Here is a 24,061-nt window from a genome sequence, read left to right as displayed (position 1 = left end):
TATACTAAAAATTTACATAGGAAAATCCCATTTTAAAATGCTTTCCTTACTCCTGCATGTGAATATACTATGTCAATCAATTATTGCTTCTCTTCAAACGTTTATGTCTTTTCACAATTACTGTAAAAAGTTAACTGAAAGGTCCTGGCGAATGCATTTTTCTGTAAGTAAAGAGCACACTATAGGAAGCAGTCAAGTGAAAAGATTATGATGCTATAATGAATTAAATACCTCTAGACCCATTTCACCTCGGGCTACTCTCCAAGCCACTGACCCAGATATTCTTCCACCAAGTTCTCCAGGCTTAGGGGTTTTGGGAGATATAAATTCAACAAGTTCCACGATTATCCTCTGGAGAAGTTCTTTTCTTCTGTTTTCCGACAAAGATATTTGCCTCTGTAATTCATGTTTTAAAAAAAGTCATTAAGATTAGGGAAGTGCAGAGGTCCATCTCTAAGCAAGTGTGTACTTAAAACATTCATATTTTAATGGGATCCTGACAGACGTAACCAACTTTTTGTTCACATGTAGTTATTTGGAAAAGTAATAGGTCACTGTGGAAAACTGAAAATAATTTTACAAATGTTATGTGAAGAAATCATTTAAGATCCATATCCAACTCTTCATGATCTTTACTGTCCTACATTTAAAATGAAGGTGGCAATTTCTGCTTCCAGCTACAATAGACTACCTTGTGTCAGACCAACTGTCCTACTGAGAAAAGGTACAAAGCTGGGCAAAACATTACATGCAGACACAAACAAACCCCTGTTTAAATGCAACAGAAGGCTACCAAGGCAAGCACAGCTGTAGAAGCTAAGATCCCAAGGAAAGAAATGAATTGAGGTGAACTGAACACGCTCCACCTCTTTTCCCTTCCAGGCATTTGCCAATTATTAACTGGTAGGAGCTAAAGAGGGAGAGAAGCCAAGCACAAAATGACAGCTAACGTGCTGAAAAACACAGCAGAATTTTTACAGAATCACAGTACTGTGGAGTAAATACAGCGGAGTTCAGAACATTTCAAGGTGAGAAGCTCTAGTTAATACTCCAGATATTCAGTTTAGGATCTTTGAAGGGCTGCACATCAGAAGGTGAAATTCCAAACAGATGGAAACTTCACCCTGAATCTCAACCACCGGGTTAAGGTGATTCTAACTGCCTGCCAAGAAACAAAATTGATGGTCTGGCTTTTAAATCACAGAAGAACCCACACGTGTGTAATAGTAAAAAATTTCAATACTACCAAACGGATATAAAATAAAAACCGAATCTTCCTTTTTGAACTTCCAGTTCCTCTTTTCAAAAGTAGTCATTGTTAACAATTTCCTGTGCTTTGTCTCAAAAGTTTCCACACTTGGACAAGTGTGTGTAATTATATTCAAGACATAATTTCTTTGAAAAATAAAGCAACATACTTTTGATGCCTAGTATTACATACATTGAAATTTTGTTTCACTAAACTTTGAGATGTGACAATTTAATGCATAAAACACTCACAATATTTAAAAGGGTCCTCAAAATTGTCAATGAACGAAAAGACATTTAACATATTAAAATACTTTTGCTTGCAAAGTAATGCTATTACTTTAAGAACTTCAATGGGTTAAAAACTGGCCATTCTTGATTATATAAAAAACTTCAAATGTCTTCTCAAAAATGACAAATACCCATACCTGCTTATTAAGTCCATTAATAGTTTCTCGAAGTAATTCTTCTTTAACCTCAGTTCTTCTGGAGATTACCTCCTCATGTTTACAAGAGTATCGCCAAGTGACATCAACCACCTCAAATTACAGAATACAACAGTTGACAAGATTACAACCATCAACCTTAATCTGCTGTCTAGAACGTTTGTAATTCTTATCTGTTTTTTTTTTTTGTTTTGTTTTTTTTTTAAGTAGACCTCATGCCTACGTTGGAGCCAAAGTGGGGGCTTAGCTCATGACCCTGAGATGAAGATCCGAGCTGAGATCCAGAGTCAGACATTTAACTGACTAAGCCACCCAGGTGCTCTTAGAATGTACAGAATTCTTAAATAGATTTTTAAAATGCTATCCTTTGCTTGAAATTTTAAAACCTGCAGAGAAAAATAAAAAATATGCTTTTTATTCATTTTCTAACATGTATATATATTTTTAATTTTATGTTTGTTTATTTTTGAGAGAGAGCGTGAGTGGGGGAAGGCAGAGAAAGAGGGAGACAGAATCCAAAGCAGGCTCCAGGCTCTGAGCTGTCAGCACACAGCCCGATGCGGGGCTCAAACTTAGAAACTGTGAGATCAAGACCTGAGCTGAAGTTGGACGCTTAACCAACTGAGCCACCCAGGCACTGCTCTAACAGGTATACTTCCAAGAAAGACTGATAAAATGAGATTTTCAGAATACTTAGCTTTTTAAAACTTATCTACAAAGTTAATTTCATAATATTCAACTAATAAAAACTTTTTCCATTTTTACTGTATTAAATTTATATCAAATAACTAACTTTTGACAAAGGTACAAAAACAAGTCAATGGAAAAAAGAAAACCTTTTCAACAAATGATGCTAGAACAATCTGTCATCTATCTGGCAAATAATGACTTTCGATCCACACACTGTACTATACACAAAAATTAACTCAAAATGGATGACAGACCCAAATGTAAAACTGAAAGTATAAAACTTTTAAAAGAAAACACACGAAAAAATCATTCTGACTTGGGCTAGGCAAAACTTGCTTAGATATAACATCAAAAAGCACAATCCATCATTTCATCATCTATACGAATACTGAATCGTTATGCTGTATATGTGCAACTATATAGCATTATATGCAGACGATACCTCATTTTAAAAGGAAAATAGCACAATCCCTGAAAGAACAAATTGATAATCTGGACTTTCTCAATTTTGTCTCTTCAAAAGTCACTCTGTAACAGAATGAAAAGACATGCCACAGACAAGGAGAAAATCTTTGCAAAGCATTTATTTGAAAAACGACTTACATGCAGAATATATAAAGAATTCTCAAAACTCAACAATAAAAAAATGAACAACCCAACTTAAAAAAAAATGGACAAAGAGGAGGATGCATGGCAAATAAGCACACAAGAGGATACCTGGCATCATTTGTCATCAGGGAAATGCAAATGAAAACCACCATGAGATACCATCTCACATACCGACAACCACACTAAGTGTTAGCAAGGATGCAGAGAAACTGACAACTCTCATACTGCTGGTGAGAATGCAGAACGGCACATGATTCTGGAAAACAGCTTAGCAATTTCTTATGGCTCTACCATATGATTCAGTCATTCTACTTCTAGGCATTTACCAAAGAGAAAAGACAGCATACGGCAATATAAGGACTTGTGTTTAAGTGTTTACAGCAACTTTATTTGAAATACTAAAAAACTGGAAATTATCTAACTGCCCCTCAACAGGTGATGCCCCTCAACTAGGGTACATGCATACAATGGAATACTACTCAGCAATAAAAATAATAAATTATTGATACATGAGAATAACATGGGTGAATCTCAAAATAATTGTGCTGAGAAAAAGACACCAGATCACGCCCACCAAAAAGAGCATAATATTGTATTAATTCCATTTTATATAAAACTCTAGAAATGGGATGCTGGGGTGGCTCAGTTGGTTAAGTGTCTGACTCTTGATCTGGGTTCAGGTCATGATCTTACGGTTGTGAGATTGAGCCCCATGTTAGGCTCTGTGCTGACAGAGTGGAGCCTACTTGGGATTCTCTCTCTCTCTCTCTCTCTCTCTCTCTCTCTCTCTCATTCCCTCTCCCCCCACCCCCACCCCTGCTTGCATGCTCTCTCTCTCAAAAAAAATAAACACTAAAAAAAAACCAAAACGACAACCTAGAAATCTACAGCGAGAGAAAGCAGATCCATGGTCCATGGTTGCCTAAAGAGGGGCAAAAACGAGGGATAACAAAGGACATAAGGAAACTTCCAGATACAGTGCATATGTTCACTATCTTGACTGCAAAGATGATTTCATGGGTGCATACAAGTGACAAAATTTATTAAACTGTACACTTTAAATGTATGCTGCTTATTATATGTCAAATATATCTTCAAAAGCTGTCCAAAAAGGAAAGAAATTCTACTTTATTCTTAGAAAAAACCCTTTTTTTCTTATGCTTTACCTCATCCTTAGAAAATGCTATGACATAGGAAAGCTTCTTGCCCCACCCTACTTCATAAAGGAGTGGCTTATCACAGACATCTTCACATGCATCACAGTGCAGCCACCGCTGCTGAGAAGGTGAATAGACTTCTGTCCAGACATGGTCTACTCAAGTAAGACACAAGAAAACAGCAGGAAGAAAGAATATAAAAGTTAAGTTTATAAAACCAGAATGATTTCCAACAACTACATACAAACTGCTAAGATAAGGATCATATAATAATTTCTAACAGTCTAAATTTTAGCTAATAGGACTGAGCATTTTGGGGCACACAAAACTCCAGAACATTTGTTTTCATTTCTCTCTTTGAAACCCTTAAAAATATTTTTGGAAAATGTCCTTTAAGGTGGTTAGTTTTAAGTGTCATTAAAAATTATGTGAACCATAACTCTAAAAAGGTGAACATATTGAACAACGGCATCAGAAACATGGGCCTCAGCTTTTGCTAATGTGGAGCTAATGCCACTTTGGAAACTGCAGTCTCTCTTGACGTTTATGACTCAGAACAGGTAGGAGGCCTCCCAAAGGATCTCTGGCTATTGATGTTCTATATTTGACTGTAAGAGAACAGTAACTCTTAAGTGAAGGTTTCATTTTATCCTACAAAACAACAGAAACACAAAATTCTAAGAACAAGGAAAACAACTTTTTAACGTGTAGATGATAAATCATTTCTAAATAAGAACAACATAAATTTCACATGGCTTTTATTAATTTTTTTTGTATACTGAGGTTTAAGATTACTATGTCTTTTATACTAATCTCTACAAAAATAAAGGTTTCTACAGCATATTACATGTTATTACTCATACAGAAAAAGCACTGTTACAAATGTCATGGTAAATGGTTAATAAAAGAATGTTTACAGGCCATGTTTAAAGTACCAGGCAAAACGGTAGGTGTACAACTCTATACAAAAAACTTACAAGTTGGTATTAGTGTTATTTACAGAAGGCAAATGGGAGCTCAGACTGACAAGGCCAGAAAGTAATAGACAAAAAGCGATGAGCCCAGACTGTAAACCCAAACCTGAAGTGTGCACAGCTCTACTACTTCGCTCACACCACATTCCGTACCTGTATAATCCCAAACATAGCGAGCTTCAAACCCTAAGGCTCGACAGCACAGCGTAAAACAATTGGCCCACTCGCCACACCGTCCACATCTCGTTTCCAAAAGTTTCTCAGGGTTATTATACCTGTTTAAAAATAACCATAGTTATCAACTTTGCAACCAAACTCTGCAAAGAGACTGAAAGGGGGTGTTCTGCACGTAGGGCCGACTCAATCTGTACTGCAGTGAGTTCCAGTAATGAAGGGGATCCTTGGGATTCTGGCAATGGTGGTGGATTTTCAGGTTCTGTTTACCCGGCCCTGAAGATTATGTATTTTTACGGTCTGAGGGTGAAGATTAAAGCTTTTATGATAGTTTTGTACATTCGGGGGACTTGTCCTATAGCTTTAATGTTCACTGAAGTATGTTTTCTTTTAGAATTTAGTTTGTCTTGCTCCTGGTAAAGTATTTGCTTTTTTTTAAAACGATGAGCATAACACTGGGATTCAGTTAAGTTTGTTATGTTTCGTTGTCAGTTTTTCCTGAAGTATTATTTTGTGTTAATAAGCAATGGTATCTTGCTGGCATTTTACTCAAATGTATTGTGGTTTTGCTGATTTTGTACCTTTATTAATATTTGCTTTTTAATCATGTACTATATGGAACTTCATTCCTAATTGTGGTTAACATCATGGCTTGCTTTTTCACTACAGTCCCATTATTAGCTTTATATTACATGCATGGTATGAGATTAAACTCACCAGAAATTTGAAAATAAAATAAAATAACCATAGAAAAACCTTGATTCATTATCATAATCAATAGTTTAAACAATTTATATTACCTCTGTGCTAAACAGCAACATTTCTTAATTTCACATTTTTAAAAATTAATTTTTTGGTTTTTTCTTTTTTATTATTATTTATTTATTTATTTATTTATTTTTAATTTACATCCAAGTTAGTTAGCCTATAGTGCAATAATGATTTTAGGAGTAGATTCCAGTGATTCATCCCCTTTAAATTTTTTTTTTTCAACGTTTATTTACTTTTGGGACAGAGAGAGACAGAGCATGAACGGGCGAGGGGCAGAGAGAGAGGGAGACACAGAATCGGAAACAGGCTCCAGGCTCTGAGCCATCAGCCCAGAGCCCAACGCGGGGCTCGAACTCACGGACCGCGAGATCGTGACCTGGCTGAAGTCGGACGCTTAACCGACTGCACCACCCAGGCGCCCCTCATCCCCTTTATATAAAACCCAGTGCTCATCCCAACAAGTGCCTTCCTTAGTGCTCCTTCCCATTCAGCCCATCCCCCCACCTATAGCCCTCTAGTAATCGTCAGTTTGTTCTCTGTATTTAAGTCTCTTGTGTTTTGTCCCCATCCCCAAAATTATTTTTAATTGAAATACAGTTGACATACAATTTTATATTAGCTTCATTTCACATACTTAAATAATGATTAAAGAGCCTAGAATATATGAGGCATTGTGTTAGAATCTATAGTGGAAAATGGTTCAACAGTGGTACAGCCTTAAAGGAGTTTACAGGCATTAACAGGAAGAAGGCAGAATGTGACAAAACCATACACAACAGGTCAGATTTAGTGTTACAGAGTGTGGTTGGGAGCAAAGTTTGTATTTGAACTGGGACCTGAAGGACAGATAAGATTTGGACAGGCAGAGATTCTCTAGGAAATCTGCTTAAAGCATTAGTATTATTCTAACAAGTGGTATAATTAGCTCATGTATTTAAAAGGTAAACAACTTTAACAAACTACTCAGTAAAGATTTTAAAACTTAAGTGAACTCAATTCTACTTAAAACACTACTATTCTGGGGGCGCCTGGGTGGCTCAGTCCATTGAGCGTCCGACTTCGGCTCAGGTCATGATCTCACAGTCCGTGAGTTCGAGCCCTGCGTCGGGCTCTGTGCTAACAGCTCAGAGCCTGGAGCCTTCTTCGCATTCTGTGTCTCCCCCCCTCTCTGCCCCTCCCCTGCTCATGCTCTGTCTCTCTCTGTCTCAAAAATAAATAAAAACATTAAAAAATTTTTAAAAAAATTAAATACTACTATACTGTAGAGTGATCTTTTTGATGGAACTTTTTTCTTCTTAACCACTTAAAGGTGCTTGCTAATTTGGAAATTATTTTTTGAAAGATGTTTGCCACAATCTTTTAAAAAGTTACTGTAATTATAAAATAATCATAAAACTGGAGAACACCAAATTTTGCATAATGCATTGAGAAGGATTTCACTGATAAAGCTAAGCAAGAAAAGTGCCCTAGCTGAGCACAGATGTTGGCCATAAGCTTGTAGAAGGAAACCACTGCATGAATGAATTGGCTTTGCAATGATAAGTTTGTCTTAAACAGATGCCATTAAACTACTTAATTTAAATAAATTTATGACCAACATAATTAAAAGTAATTGAAAACAGACGTAAATTAGAAAAACATTTTTTTTAACGTTTATTTATTATTGAGAGACAGAGAGACACAGAGCGTGAGCAGGGGAGGGGCAGAGAGAAAGGGGGAGACAGAATCTGAAGCAGGCTTCAGGCTCTGAGCTGTCAGCACAGAGCCCGATGAGGGGCTCGAACTCACAAACTGCGAGATCATGACCTGAGCTAAAGTCAGTCGCCCAACCAGCTGAGCCACCCAGGCGCCCCAAAAACAGATGTAAATTTACATGAAGCAGTAACAGTGGCAGAATTAGCACATCCTATGCCTCCTCTATATACTACTTGTGCCAAGTTGCATAACCAGCTTAGCCTAGAATTAATACTGTTCATCATCCCAACTCTATATGTAGGACAAAACTAAGTCCCTATGTGTCCAAAATGAGGTATTTCAAAACTTGGTATCTTTTCTTGACTGATGATACAGCCAATGTTTATAAGTATTGCCAATTTAAAAAATCTGATAAGAGGCTTGTGAATTAAAGGATGAAAAAAGTTAATTGAAAAGTGCAAACTTCCTTAGTTTAAAATTTAAATAATGAGGATACATTAGATTGGGTGGGGAAGGCACCTGATTAAAATTCTGTCGTTAATATGATGGCATTATACTTCTACCTTCCATATTAGCATCTGATGATTATTTTATGTACCTCATTGTGTTTACTATCACAATGTATCAGTAGTATTATTAATGTCATTAGTGTTATTTTTATGTGCTATCAATTATTAATAAAGTTATCAGAAAGTTACAAGTTATGTAATTAAAAGAACAATACAAGATTTACAGCATTAGGGCAGCTGGGTGATTTAGTCAGTTAAGCAACTGACTCCTGGTTTCGGCTCTGGTCATGATCTCGCAGTTTCATGAGAGCCTTATGTTGGGCTCTGCACTGACAGCGTGGAGACTGCTTGGGATTCTCTCTCCCAACTCACTCTCTGCCCCTCCCCCACTCATGCTGTCTCTTTCAAATAAGAAACTTAAAAGAAAATATTAAAAAAAAAAAGATTTATAGCATTAAATGTGCTAAGACCACACTTTATTTATTTATTTAAATTTATTAATTTATTTATTTTTCAGAGAGCCCAAGCTGGGGAGGGGCAGAGAGAGGGGGACAGAGGATTTGAAACAGGCTTTGCACTCACAAGCTGACAGCAGTGAGCCTCATGAACCATGAGATCATGTCCTGAGCCCAAGTTGGATGCTTAACTGACTGAGCCATCCAGGTGCCTCTACACTCAATATTTGCTAGAGAAAGAGTAAACAAATTTTTCCTATAAAAAGACAGTAATTGGGGTGCCTGGGTGGCTCAGTCAGTTAAGTGTCCAACTTTGTCTGAGGTCATGATCTCACGGTTTGTGAGTTAGAGACCCATGTTGGGCTCTTTCTGACAGCTCAGAGCCTGGAACTGGTTTGGATTCTGTGTCTCCCTCTCTCTCTCTGCCCCTTCCTTGCTTGTGCTCGGTCTCTCTCCATCTCTTTCTCTCAAAAATAAATAAACAATCAAAAAAAATTTTAAGACAGTAATTACTTTAGACTTTGTAGGCCATATGGCTGCTGTTGCCAGTATTCAACCCTGACATTATAATGTGAAAGGAGTTATAGACCATAAGCACACAAATCAGAATAAATGTGTTCCAGTATTTACAAAAATAGGATGTGGGCTGGACTTACCCTACCAGCCATAGCTTGCTGACCTCTGTCTTAGAGGAATATATTTCTAATAATTAAAAAGCTCATTTAATAAAAATTATTTTCTAACCATTCCATTAAGAGATCACTCTGACTTTACTGTCCAGGGGACACTCACCTTGGGAATCGATTGCTGAACTGGCATGTATCACAGTAATGATCTTCTACTCTGTTTGCGCCCCACTTCAGTTCATCATCATTGGGAAATAATGATTCACCTCTAGACTTAGTCTGGCCACCACATTTGCTGCACAAAATGTCATTCACCCATTGAAAAAATTCTTCCTTAAACCAGTGTAAAAGCTCCAGCAGAAGAAAATCCTCTTCACTTACATCAGTACCTGAGAAGTTAAAACAGAACCAAGTAAGATCTGAAGCTGACAAAAACTAAAAATACACACACACACATATTTTATTCTAAAATATGGAGCTGAAATATATGAAAATATAAGATGATCTAAAAGGTATTCTCAAATATGATGCAAGAAAAGAACTGTCAGCATATCGTGAATCAGGATGAAATACGACATAATGCCTTGCACATTTATAGCAGTATGCCATTTACCACTGTAACTGACATTATGTACTAAAGTGAGCTGAACATAACCACCTCTCAGGGAACTATGGTTAATGTGGAATTGATCTTGAAACACAGGGAAGTAAGAAAATCATTCTGATTCATAAAAATATTTAAAAATGACTATATTCAATTTATCAGGTATATATACCAGTAAACATGAAACAATCACAAAATCACAAGCAGAAATCAGAGAATTCCAGACACCTAAAAAAAATCACCTTATCAACTTTTCTTAGTCTTTCAACTACACAATGTAATCTATCTGTAGCCACTCACCACACATCAACTAAAAAGAGAACAATGCCTACAATGTATGTAACAACCCCAGCAGGTATGTATGGCCTGTTAATATTATATCTACTTTAAAAAGATTTCTCTTGATCATATTCAAGACTGTGGTATCTTTGGAAAGAAGGGAAGGAGAGGAGAAATGAATCTAGAAGACATATCTAGGGAGTTCTCATTTCTATCTTTTCATGTTTTATTATTAAGAAGTGATAATAAAACATACTTGAAGGAAATATATGGCATAATGTTAAGATCTAATAAAGTTCAATGCTGGTCATAGGTGTTTTTGTATTTCTGTTTGATATAGTTCAAAATAGAAAAAAACTGTATTATACAAAAACCTAGAGACTATAAAGGCTAGAAACAGATTATGTTCCCGGATGGGAAAACAATATTCTAAAGTTGTTAATTACCTACTAATTAATCTGTAATTTAATGTAATACCAATTAAAATTAAAAATAATTACAAATTTTATGTAATTAAAATTTATAAAGTAATCTTTCATAAAATTTGACAAACTGCAAATTCACATGAAAGACAAAATGGTCAACATAACTTTGAGTAAGAACAATAAGATAAATTCATCTAATACATGTCAAAACACATTACAAAATCACAAAAATAATTAAAATATTGTGATATTGGTGAAAAATAGACAACGTAGATTACTGAAACAAAGGAAGACTCCTGAAAAATAGATTTCTAAGTGATACATAATGTCTGATGAAGTTAGCCTTTCAAAGTAGTTCTAAGAGGATGGACGATTCAATAAATGATTTGGGGGGCGCCTGGGTGACTCAGTAGGTTGAGCACCCGACTTCAGCTCAGGTCATGATCTCACAGTTTGTGGGTTCAAGCCCGATGTCGGGCTCTGTGCTGACAGGTTGGAGCCTGGAACCTGCTTCAGGTTCTGTGTCTCCCTCTCTCTGCCCCTTCCCCACTCATGCTCTGTCTCTCTCTGCCTCTCAAAAATGAATAAACGTTAAAAAAATTTTTTTTAAATAAAAAAAAAATGATTTGGGTACAACAGAATTTACATAACATACTGAGAGGAGGAATACTATAAAGGCAGAAATTACAAAAGAACACGTTTATGGCTTTGTGGTGTAGAAGGGCCTTCTTAAGCAAGATGCAGATTGTAAAATTAATGGAAAAAAAATAAATTTTCTTATATTAACTTTGTAACATGAATTTCAAAAGATATACTACATGAAATTAAGCAAAGAACACTGGGAGAAAAAAAGTAACATGTTTAACAAAGAAAAGTACGCAGAACATATATAGAACTTCTATAAATCTATAAAGAATATTAGCAAACCCATTAGATAAATTCAAAGTCCATAAAAGAAGTCCAATAATTTCATTAAGTGGAAACAAATACTCTCAAGACACTTTTTATGTACAATGGAAGGCAATTTGTTTGGCAGGATCCATTACAGTATAAAAGTATCAACACATCCTTGACATTTATATTTATCCCAGAGAAACACTTGTGCATATATATATACACCAGGAGGCATGCTTTACAGGAATTCTCACTGCAGGAATACTTAGAATAGAAAAAAATGGTAAATAATCTCCATGTTTATCAATAGGGAACTGTATACATAATAGTACATGCATACTATAGAACACTATGAAGAATTAAAAAGATTTTTAAAACACATTAGTAAATGAAAAACATCAAGAAACTGAAGATATATGGGATGATAAATTTTATGTAAATCCACAGAGCTTAAACTATTTTTACAGGTAACTATGGGTGTATTTCCTATGTATTAACATAGGAAAAGATATGAAAAGGAACACATCATATGATAATAGCTGTTAACCTATGGAAGAGATGTGACTGATTGGCAGGGAGAGTCTAGCTTCTTTTTTTTTTTTTTTAATGCATTTTAAAATAAAGTTTATTTATTTTTGAGAGAGAGAGAGAGAGAGAGAGAGAGAGAGAGAGAGAGAGAAAGTGAGTGCGTGTGCTGGGGAGGGGCAGGGAGAGAGGGGGAACAGAAGATCTGAAGCTGTCAGTACACAGCCTGATGTGGGACTCAAATCCACAAACCATGAGATCATGACCTAAGCTGAAGCTGGATGCTTAACTTGACTGAGCCGCCTGGCTTTCCAAATCTAGCTTTACTTATATAATATGAAAGTTGGTATTAGATTAAAAATGAGCTTGAGAAATACAGCACTGCCATCCTTCTCCATCAAGTGCCTACAGCAGAGTAATCTTTTCAAAAATGCAAGGTAGATTATGTCACTCAAAACCCTCCAATGGGTTTCCATCTCACTCAGGATACAGTTCAGTTTCTACTCTTGCCCTTTCTTACCACAGTTGGTTTCCTCTGGTAGGCTGAAAAATGGTCCACCAAGAGATACGCATATTTTTTTTTAAGATAAGCATATTCTAACCCCTGGAGTCTCTAACTCCTAACATAGCAAAAAAAAACAAAAAACAAAAAACAAAACAAAACTTTGAAGATATGATTAAGGATATGGAGATGTGGGATTATACTGGATTATCTGGGTGGGCCCTAAATGCATGCTGTACCCTTAAAAGAGGGAAGCAGAGGGAAATTCTACACATACACAGAAGGTGATGTGATAGTGGAACAGAAAGAGATAATGAGACCCTGTTGACACCTTGATTTCAACCCAGCGATTCTGATTATGGACTTGCGGCTTCCAGAACTGCAAGTGAATACATTCCTGTTGTTTTAGGTCACCAAGTTTGTGACCGTTTGTTACAGCAGACACAGGAAACTAATGTACCCCCTTTACTTCTCTGACCTCTGTCTTGTTCATTCTGTGGCAGGCACCATGTCCTCCCTGCCATCCTTTATACGGACCAAGCTCACCTGCACCGTGGGGAGCCTTTGCAGTTGTTGGTTCCCCCTAACTGCAGTGGAAATCCCTGCTTTCCAGAGAAGACTTTCCTGACAACTCTATACAAACAGCATCCTTCCTAGTCACTCTCTATTCTGTTATCCTGATTTGTTTGTCTTCCCAGCACTTATCACTACGTGCTATATTTGAGTATTGGGTTTTTTTTAGTCTCTCACCCAATGACAGCAGAGACTTTGCTCTGTTCACTGCTGTATCCCCGACACCTTGAACTGTGCTTGTCATGCAGTAAATACCTGAATGAATGATGGAAGGACTAAACAAACAAGTCTCATGATATTACTTAGAATTAATACTGTTCACCAAATAGTCATTATCAAATTGGGAAAAGAAAGGCAAGGAAGACAGAATACTTGTATTTCTGCATTCTAGGTACTGCAGCCTCCCAGCCAGAAGTAGAACTGGCACACAGAGTGTGAGGCCCACCGGGGACAGTGCTCCTTGATCAAGCAATATCCTTAATTATGGCTCAGAGAAATGCAAGTGGAATCCTGTCTGTAGAGGATAAGAGCTCAGAAAGCTCAGAGTTATGGGGCTTAAAGGAAGGTTTGACTTAGATGCTAAATTCTTTTTTGTTGTGTGCCTGTGTTTGGTTTTTTTGTTTGTTTGTTTTAGATGGTAAATTCTGGGAAAATATGGAGAACATATTAGAGTGTGGAGTGTATATTTTAAAATTATAATCAAGACTTCAAGGGGGTGCCCGGGTGGCTCCGTTGGTTAAGTGCCTAACTCCTGATTTTGGCTCAGGTCGTGATCTCATGGTTTGTGAGACTGAGCCCTGCATTGAGCTCTTCTGACAACATGGAGCCTGCTTTGGATTCTCTCTCTCCCTCTCTCTGCCCCTCCCCCATGCACTCTTTCTCTCAAATAAATAAACCTAAAAAAAAAAAAAGACTTTAGATTAATAAATTTAGCATTTTCAAAAATAACATACGAATAGATTTCTGGTAATTTTTCAGTGACAAAAATAAAATCAACAACTTTAGGTCTTAACTCCATCCTATGAAAACCAGACATTAGTGTACAAAAGAGGGAATAAGAAGAGAACCCATTGGGGCACCTGAGTGGCTCAGTCGGCTGAGTGTCTGACTTTGGCTTAGGTGATGATCTCGCGGGTTGGGAGTCTGAACCCCACACTGGGCTCTGTGCTGACAGCTCAGAGCCTGGAACCTGCTTCAAATTCTGTGTCTCCCTCTCTCTCTGCCCTTCTGTCACTCGCAAGAACATTAAATAAACATAAAAACAAAAAGAGAAGAGAACCAGTAAAACATCTGTCTAGGTAGCCTCATCCTTAGACCCACCTTAATACTCAACATTTTTCTTCCCATGTCTTCATATTCAATTCAGTAGGCCAACATATATTTTATTTCACTTTTCTAAAATGACAGGGTTCTTCCTCTTTGAAAACGGTGTTTTACCTATATTTGGAACACTCAATCATGACAACTCTTCAGTCTTCCAAGCCAGAGCTATGAAATCACACTTCTCTGAGCCTCAACTATCTCTAAAGGTATCTCAGTGGGCAGTGTTCCAAGGTTCTCACTTCTGCTTCAAACCAGAACACTTTTCCTAGTTCAGAAACCCAGAAGATTTAATTTGAGGAGGAAATGAAAAAACAAACAAATAACACACCAAAAAAACCCACAATGAAGGAAAATCAACAACCTGGACAAAGGAGGCTTTGTAATCACCTCAGTGCCAAAGGTGCTCCTTGCCTTACAACATCCATCTGCCAATACTTTATTTACAGATTCTGATTTATTTAGGATGGCAATGCATTAGCTAAAAAGACTACAGGTCCCAGCCTCCCTTGGAGCTGAATGAGGCCAAATGACGAAGATTGGTGTGAGATGCCAAGGAAGGCTGCTTCAAGAGAATAGGCTCAGCTTAGAGGTACCTTTTGCTTTCTCTCCTTTTCTTCTTCCTGATGCCTGGTCTGCAGATATAATGGCTGAAGCTTTAGCAGTCACCTTGGACTATGAGACGTAACTGCGGAATGGAAACCATGTATGCCAGCACCAAAAGATGAAAGAACCTAGGCTTCTGATAATGTCTCAGAGCCTACCAGTAGCATCAGACTGCCTCCCTCAATAATTTCTTACATGAGAAAATAAATCTTAAGCCACTGGGGTCAAATCCCATTGCTCACAGCCCACTCTAACCTGAAATAATATATCCATTATGTCTGTAATACCACTTATTTCACTATATATTTGGATTTCTCCCACTTATGACTCTTACTCTTTCATCTTTCAGTATCCTACTGTTTTTGTAGAACAGCAGCATCCAATAGAACTTTCAGCAATAATGGAAATATAGTTCATATCTACACTGTCCGACAAGGTGTTCATGTACTCATTAGTACATTAGTAACTAAAGAACAGGATTTTTAACTTCTTTAATTTAAGTGTGAGAGGATATATAGACAAATCTTAAGTCATACTCTGATGAGATGAAGTTATAGATGCCTTATCTTATTCCTATCTTCCAAATCTTCTACCAAAAAGCCACATATTACCTTTATAATTAGAGGGAAAACATGCCAGGCAAATGTCAGCAGGGACACTGCTGTGTCTCCCCTGCAGGGCTTAGCCCAATGACTCACACACAAAACACACTTCAGTTAGTACCTATTAGACAGGCATTTATGTCAGGCATTATCTAAAGGAGGACAGTACTTTAAAGTGGACAGGGTCTTTGTGATCACATATTAATAAGCATTCTTATCTCATAAATAGTAAAAATATATTAATCCAACATGAAGAATTGTCTCAAGGTCTCACAACAATGTTGCTGAATTTAGACTAAGGCCCAGACTGGTCATCAAATACAAGGAAATGACACAGTATAATATTACAATAAAGACAAAACTACCAAAATACAATGGGCAGCAAAAGATCTACATGATATATGTAAGAAGTGATTAGATGATTAAAAAAGGAAAAGAGACACACTGTTAATCCCTCTGAGAGACTTCTGGTTTTAGCTCTAACACGTAAAGAGCTTAGAGTTTTCATTCGCATTGTTACAACAGTAAAAAACTGAATAAACCAAAATCACTGACTTTTCTTGAGTTCAAAAGAGTTCACAGGGCAAACTGTCACCCTGAAATCTGGAGAAACAGACAAATACAGAGAATCACAACCAGCATCTGCTATATGGAAAATAAGCCACCGGAGTCATAAATTGGTAAGAAACACTTAAATGGTAATTTTGACAAACTGCTGGAGGCTGAATATGAACTAGCTTGAATAAGAAACACAATCTTAGGAGGGATTCCTGACACGTTTGAGGGTTTTCCCTCCAAGAATTCCATCAGGTTTTCTTGGTAAAGAACCAAAAAAGAGGGGCTCCTGGATGGCTCAGTTGGTTAAGTGACTGACTCTTGATTTCAGCTTAGGTCATCATCTCACACTTGTGATATCAAGCCCCATGTTGGGCTCTGTGCTGACAGGGCAGCATGGAACCTGCTTGGGATTCTCTCTCTCCCTCTCCCTCTCCCTTCACCTCCCCTGCTTGCATATGTGTGTATGTGTGTGCACGCTCTCAAAATAAATAAATTAAAAAAAAAAAAAAAGATTCCTTCATGGCTCTGGGAAGGAGAAGAGAAGATCAAGAATTGTAAAGTATGCCCAGATTATTCTCTACAATTAAGGCCTATTCTTCAGGGAAAAAAGATTTTACCAGAGCCTTTTCTGAAGTGGGGAGAGGGGACTTCCCTGGCCCTAGCTGTCTCTAGCCTTCTTATCTTGCCTATGGGGGGGAAAAGTTAAGAAAGACCTGGGAAGGTCACAGGCCTGAGGATACAGGCCCACTAAAACTTAATTGAGATTTACTCAGAAGATGACAGAGGGCTTCTCCTCCCCTCTGCATTATACCAACAAGGCTCCAGTGTAAAAACAATGGAATACGCTAAACGATACAGACTCTAAGGAGTTCTTAGAAAAGCCCAAAGACAAGAGGGAAGACAAGAATACCAGAGGAAATCTGAAGCTTCTGACACCTATGGCAAACATTAAACATAGCCCAACTCCTCATTAAATGGACATAAAACCTTACATAAAAGGCCTATTCACCTCAGCTCCTATTACCCAATACATCATGTCCAACTTCCAACAAAAAATATAAGATGTGCTAAAAGGCATGAACAACAGTCTGAAGAGACAAAACAAGTATCAGAACTACTCAGATATGGCACAGATTTTGGAATTAACAGACAAAAAATTTAAAATAATTATGATTAATATATTAGGTTTCTCATGAAAAAAGTAGACAACATGTAAGAATAGATGGATAATGTAAATAGATTTTTTTGTTGTTATTTAGAAACTTTTAAAAAAATCTAAAGGAAATGGTAGAAATCAAGAACACTTAAGAATGCCCTTCATGGGGGGTACCTGGGTGGCTCAGTCGGTTAAGCATCCAACTTCAGCTGGAGTCATGGTCTCGCATTTCGCGGGTTCAAGCCCCCACATCGCGCTCGGAGCCTGGAGCCTGCTTTGGATTCTGTGTCTCCCTCTCTCCGCTCCTCCCCTGCTCATGCTCTCTCTTTCTCTCTCTCTCTCTCTCTCTCTCTCTCTCTCTCTCTCAGAAATAAAGAAACTTAAAAAAAAAAAAAGAATTTGCTTCATAGGCTCATCAGTAGATAAGACGTAGCCAAGGACAGTGAGCTTGCAGATAGGTTAACAGAAACTTCCCAAACTAAAAATCAAAGAGGAAAAGAAAGAATAAAGGAAAAAAAAAGAAAAGGGGCACAGGACATCCAAGAATTGCAAGAGAATCTCAAAATGGACCAGAGCACTAAGAACTGCGGGAAACTGAGGAAGAGATAGATGAAGGTAAAATAGAGTATCTTCATTTTGGAATACCAGAAGGAAAAGGGAAAAAGAAACAAAAGAAATATCTGATGCAATAATGGCCAAGAATTTTCCAAAATTAATGAGATTCCAAACCACAGATCTAGGAAGCTCGGAAACACCAACCAAGAAGCTGCACCTAGGCTTGTCATGTTCAAACTGCAGAAAACCATAGACAAAGAGAAAATCTTGAATAAAGCTGGGGATGAGGAGCTGGCAGGTGTGGGGGAACCTTAACTGTTCAAGAATAAGCATGGGGACCATAGCCAACTTCTGGTCATAAACAATGCAGGCAAGAAGACTGTGGAGTAAAATAAAGTGTTGTTGAAAGAAAAGCCTCACCAACCTAGAATTCTATATCCCAGTGATACTATCCTTCAAGCGGGAAGAAAAAAATAAAGGCTTTCTCAGGCAATGAAAAAGTGAGGGAATCACCTCTGACAGAGCTGCCCTGAAAGAAATATTAAAAAGAAGTTCTTCAGGAAGAAGGAAAAAGGTAAAGGTCAGAAACTCAGATCTAGAGAAAGAAAGTGTCAGAAAAGGAATACATGAAAGTAAAAGAGAATCTTGTGTTTTTCTTATCTGTGGCCTAAAAAGTAACTTGTTTAACAACAGCAATGTATTATTAGGTGATTGCAGTATATGACAGCAATGTCATAAGGACGGGAGGGAAGAATTGGGACAATTCTTTTAAGAGGTATCTGCACTATACATGACGAAGAATAGTGTTTTTGAAGGTGGACTTAGATTAGTTAAAACTGTTTACTGAAACTAAGGCAACCACCAAAAAAATTACATCATCCCCTAGAAAATTTAGTATTAAGAAATGACTTAGATAAAAGCTAATTACATAAAAACCCAAAGTAAAAATGCTGATGTTGGAAAAATAACTAAAATTCTAAAACCATTAATGATAACAAATAATTATTGGTTGATGAGTGTGGCAGGTATCATTCCGAGCCATTTACTTGTTCTATCTCATTTACTTTTAAAAATCACCTTTTTTAAAACATTTTTTTACATTTATTTATTTTTGAGAAACAGAGTGAGACAAAGTGTGAGCGGGGGAGGCGCAGAGAGAGAAGGAGACACAGAATCCGAAGCAGGCTCCAGGCTCTGAGCAAGTGGTCAGCACAGAGCCCGACGTGGGGCTCAAACTCAAGAACTGTGGGATCTTGACCTGAGCCAAAGTCAGACGCTCAACTGACTGAGCCACCCAGGTGCCCCCAAAATCAAATTTTCAAATGAAGAAATTGAGACCTAGAGATTAAATTACTGGCTCAGTGATGTACGGTAAAGTGGCAGAGCTGAATTTCTTCCCAGGCAGTTGGCTTCAAGATCCATACTCTTAATCAGTAAATACTATCTCTTTATTAACCAAAGTGAGTCAATGGTCTAATCATATAGATTAACCTTGAATGTGTTTTCTGTCTGATTCACATTAAAATTTATTAAAAATGCTGTATGTTCCACAGACTAAAGTTCTACTATACCTAAAAAAATTCACATACCAATGATTAAACTGCAAATACATACTGAAGTAAGAAAAAAAAATGTTAATAGATGTGTCCATAAGGTATGTGCAATAAAATTTTACTACTGTTTTAACTTGAGACATCAACATATTAATAGGTTAGAATTTTATGATGTATACAGCAAAAGGCATCATTTCAGTATTTCTATTTAGCAATGATGTATATTTAGCAATGAACGGTTATACAAAGCCACTACCTTTATCCAATTTTCTAGCTCTAGATAACTTTTCTTGAGATCTCCTTTTTAGTTCTTGGACTGGAATACAAGCCAGTGCTTTTTCCTGGAGAGCAAGGTTCTCATAGACCAGCACATGCTGAATGTTGGACTGCAGAACTTTTAGAATGACTGAATCAGTGGTAACCTAATAGAAAAAAATACTGAAGTTAGCTTTTCTCCATATGCTGCAAAAATAACACGTAACAGAAAACAATGGTTCTATGATTTCATAGATAAAGAGGAATGTATGAATTTACTGAAATACATAACTATACTCAAAACCTTTATAAAATTAGTTTTAGGAGATACCCATATCTGGGTCACAGTCTAAGATACGTCTATTTTTTTCCTCTGAATATATTGTATCATTGAGGATACATTTATTTTTTTTTTTAATTTTTTTTTTCAACGTTTATTTATTTTTGGGACAGAGAGAGACAGAGCATGAACAGGCGAGGGGCAGAGAGAGAGGGAGACACAGAATCGGAAACAGGCTCCAGGCTCTGAGCCATCAGCCCAGAGCCCGACGCGGGGCTCGAACTCACGGACCGCGAGATCGTGACCTGGCTGAAGTCGGACGCTTAACCGACTGCGCCACCCAGGCGCCCCATTGAGGATACATTTAAACAAGAATATGCTAAATGCTTGATTACAAGTTTGGATCAACACACTGCTCTGAGCAATGCATGTGAACAATAACTTTTCCACTTCAAATCCCTGGCAAGTATCATAATTTAAAAAAAAAAAAAAATTTAATGTTTATTTTTTGAGAGACAGAGAGAGCGAGCAAGTGCATGTAGAAGAGAAAATCCCAAGCAGTTTCTGCACTTTCAGTGCAGAGCCTGATGTGGGGCTCAAACTCATGAACTGTGAGATCACGAACTGAGCTGAAACCAAGACTCGGATGCTTAACTGACTAAGCCACCCAGGCACCCCAGTAACATAATTTTTTAAGAAAACTCTATATGGCATTAACAAGGGAGGAGTACTCTTAAGGGATCAGGAATTTTGAGAAATTCCTGAAGGAGAAAAACAGACACAAATGGATTAAAGGAAAAAACCATGGCAATATGCACCGGCCGGCCCCCCCCCCCCGCCACCAAAAGAGTGGTTACACAAACTAAAAAATGTTCTCAAAATAATCCCAAGGGTAGAGGAGCCACAGGATCCAGAGCAAAAAAAGCCTTGGAACAAGCATTAGGAACACTGGCTGAGCTCTGCAGGAGGAACAGCTAGCATTTTCTCCACCCTATCCCCATCACTCCTTGTCAACAAAGAAGTATACCTCTCAGCAGTGAGGGAGGATGCTGAGACTCCCAGAAGGAAAGAAAAACTTCCAAGCTCAGAACTGCTGCTTCTGGTACAGCCTACCTGGTAGCATGTGCTACCCCTCCCTACAATTGCTAGAAGAAGATGCTGTATTCACAGACAGGCTCGTGGGAACTCTCAAGACTCACTGGATCTGCAACAACCCATACTGTTGAGAAGACATACTAGAATCAACATCAGAAGAACTAACCCTGTAGCCATGGCAGCAAATACAGAGACAGAGTATAAAAAAGTCTATCTTCAGAGATTTGAGAGTATACTGTATTCAGCAAAAGACAACTACAGATCCTGGAAATTAAAAATTTAAACACTGAAAGGACAAAGTACAGAGGGTGTCAAACAGTAGAATAAACATAGCTAAAGAGTGATCAATTAGAAGATTGAACCAAGACATTTTCTGAGAATGTGGCCCCCCCCCCACAAAAAAAGCATCCCTCCGCCCCCACCCACAAAACCCAACAAATAGACACTGAGGATAAATCCAAAAGTTCCCAAATCCAGCCAACAGGAAATCTAGAAAGTAGAGCAGAAAAAGTGGAGAAGAGAAACTTCTCCAAGAAATAGCAGAAACCAATAGTTGAAGAAAAGAGCCACTATGAATGGGGGGATAAAACTAGGCATATAATAGGGATATTTCATAAATAGAAAATAGAGAAATAGAAAAACAAAATCCTAATATGCCCTAATGAATCAGACATCTCATTAGAAACATTTAAACAAAATCTTTGAAATTCTGAGGGGTTGGGGCATCTGGGTGGCTCACTTGGTTAAGCATCCGACTTGGTTTCAACTCAGGTCATGATCTCATGGTTCATGAGTTCAAGCCCCACAATCGGATCCACACTGACAGGGCAGAGCCTGCTTGGGATTCCCTCTCACTCTCTCTCTGTCCCTCCCACTCCCCCTTATAAACAAACAAACAAACAAACAAACAAACAAACAAATAAATAAATAAATAATGAGGGGGTGCCTGGGTGGCTCAGTCAGTAAGCCTCCAACTCTTGATTTCTGCTCATCTCGCAGTTTGTGAGACAGAGAGCCCTGTGTGGGGTCTGTGCTGACAGCGCAGGGCCTCTTGGGCTTCCCTCTTTCTCTCGCTTGCTCTCAAAAATAAATAAAGAAACATTAAAAAAAAAAAAAAAAAGGAAGAAATTCTGAGGGAAAATGACTGGGAAACAGGATTCATACCCAGCCAAACTAATCACACAAAAGGGCACAAGAAATGTTTTCTGATATATAACACTGTAGAAAGTATACCACTCCCAAATCTTATCTAAAAGAATTCTTAGGGAAGTTATTTTCCCCTCAAAATATAATATATTCAAAGTAAATAAACAGATCACCCAGTAGAAACTGAGATAAAAGAAGCAGGAGCAAGTTAAAAAAAATAAACTAGTAAAACCTAAGTTCTGATTATTACAAACAGTAACTGAACAGCAATATCTCAAATCTTCTCATAAAGAAGGTAGCAGGGAAGAAAGCAGAAAAAAGTAAAATCTTTCTGAGGTTCCTGTCTTGTTATAACATGTTGGAAAAAAATACATTTATATATCATATATATATACATATATATGATATATATGTGATTTTATATATGATATATAAAAGTAAATATATATGCACAAAATTAAATATTTGCATTAAAAACTTAAGTGCAATAATAGAAAACCAAAAAGATATTTAACATTTTTTAACTTTTAAAGGGAAAATAATTGAAAATGTTTTCAATATAAAACAGAAATGGGAAAAAAAAAAAGCAAGGACACAGGCAACACAAAATAAGATGTCAGAAATAAATTCCAATATATTAGCAGTTATGATAAATATGAATGGGTTGTATGTGTGTTTATTAAAAGGTAGCCAAGGGGAGCCTGGGTGGCTCAGTTGGTTAAGTGTCTGACTTCAGCTTAGGTCATGAGCTCACGGTTCAGTTCGTGGGTTCCAGCCCCACATCAAGCTCTCTATTGTCAGCGCAGAGCCTGCTTCAGATCCTTTCTCTCCCTCTCTCTCTGCCCATCCCTTGCTTGTGCTCTCGCACTCCCTCTCAAAAATAAACAAACACTGAAAACAACTTAAAAAATAAAAATAAAAGGTAGCCATAGCCAGATTAAGTTTAAAAATACAGATTATTATCTGGCACAAAAACAGACACTCAGATCAATGGAGCAGAACAGAAAACCCAGAAATGGACCCACAAATGTATGACCAACTAATCTTTGACAAAGCAGGAAAGAATACCTAATGGAATAAAGACAGTCTCTTCAGCAAGTGGTGCTGGGAAAACTGGACAGCAACATGCAGAGCAATGAACCTGAACCACTTTCTTATACCATACACAAAAATAAACTCAAAATGGACGAATGACCTAAATGTAAGACAGGAAGCCATCAAAATCCTCGAGGAGAAAGCAGGCAAAAACCTCTTTGACCTTGGCCGCAGCAACTTCTTACTCAACACATCTCTGGAGGCAAGGGAAACAAAAGCAAAAATGAACTATTGGGACCTCATCAAAATAAAAAGCTTCTGCACAGTGAAAGAAACAATCAACAAAACTAAAAGGCAACTGATGGAATGGGAGAAGATATTTGCAAACAACATACCAGATAAAGGGTTAGTATCCAAAATCTATAAAGAACTTATCAAACTCAACACCCAAAAAACAAATAATCCAGTGAAGAAATGGGCAAAAGACATGAATAGACACTTCTCCAAAGACATCCAGATGGCCAACCAACACATGAAAAAATGCTCAACATCACTCATCAACAGAGAAACACAAACCAAACCCACAATGAGATACCACCTTACACCTGTCAGAATGCCTAACATTAACAACTCAGGCAACAACAGATGTTGGCGAGGATGCGGAGAAAGAGGATCTCTTTTGCAATGCTGGTGGGAATGCAAACTGGTGCAGCCACTCTGGAAAACAGTCTGGAGGTTTCTCAA

At 37.5% G+C, this 24,061-nt stretch overlaps 1 protein-coding gene across 4 annotated transcripts in view; it reads right to left on the bottom strand.

The window, feature by feature from the left end:
- Window positions 1-24,061, bottom strand: part of NGLY1 (N-glycanase 1) — a 64,628-nt gene that overhangs the window by 13,689 nt on the left and 26,878 nt on the right. For all 4 annotated transcript variants that reach the window (XM_040480029.1, XM_040480030.1, XM_040480032.1 and 1 more), the window contains 6 exons: window positions 19,763-19,928; window positions 9,521-9,743; window positions 5,278-5,399; window positions 4,160-4,305; window positions 1,677-1,787; window positions 232-396 (listed from right to left, as the gene is read on the bottom strand). In XM_040480029.1, the coding sequence (XP_040335963.1) occupies window positions 232-396; window positions 1,677-1,787; window positions 4,160-4,305; window positions 5,278-5,399; window positions 9,521-9,743; window positions 19,763-19,928 (933 nt within the window). The remainder of the gene's footprint in view (window positions 1-231; window positions 397-1,676; window positions 1,788-4,159; window positions 4,306-5,277; window positions 5,400-9,520; window positions 9,744-19,762; window positions 19,929-24,061) is intronic.

The sequence above is a fragment of the Herpailurus yagouaroundi genome, unplaced genomic scaffold, assembly GCF_014898765.1.
Source record: "Herpailurus yagouaroundi ecotype Mexico unplaced genomic scaffold, PumYag 159, whole genome shotgun sequence".
NCBI classification, from domain to species: domain Eukaryota; kingdom Metazoa; phylum Chordata; class Mammalia; order Carnivora; family Felidae; genus Herpailurus; species Herpailurus yagouaroundi.
Note: the sequence above shows the minus strand (reverse complement) of the source record. Positions and strands in the feature narration are given on the sequence as shown.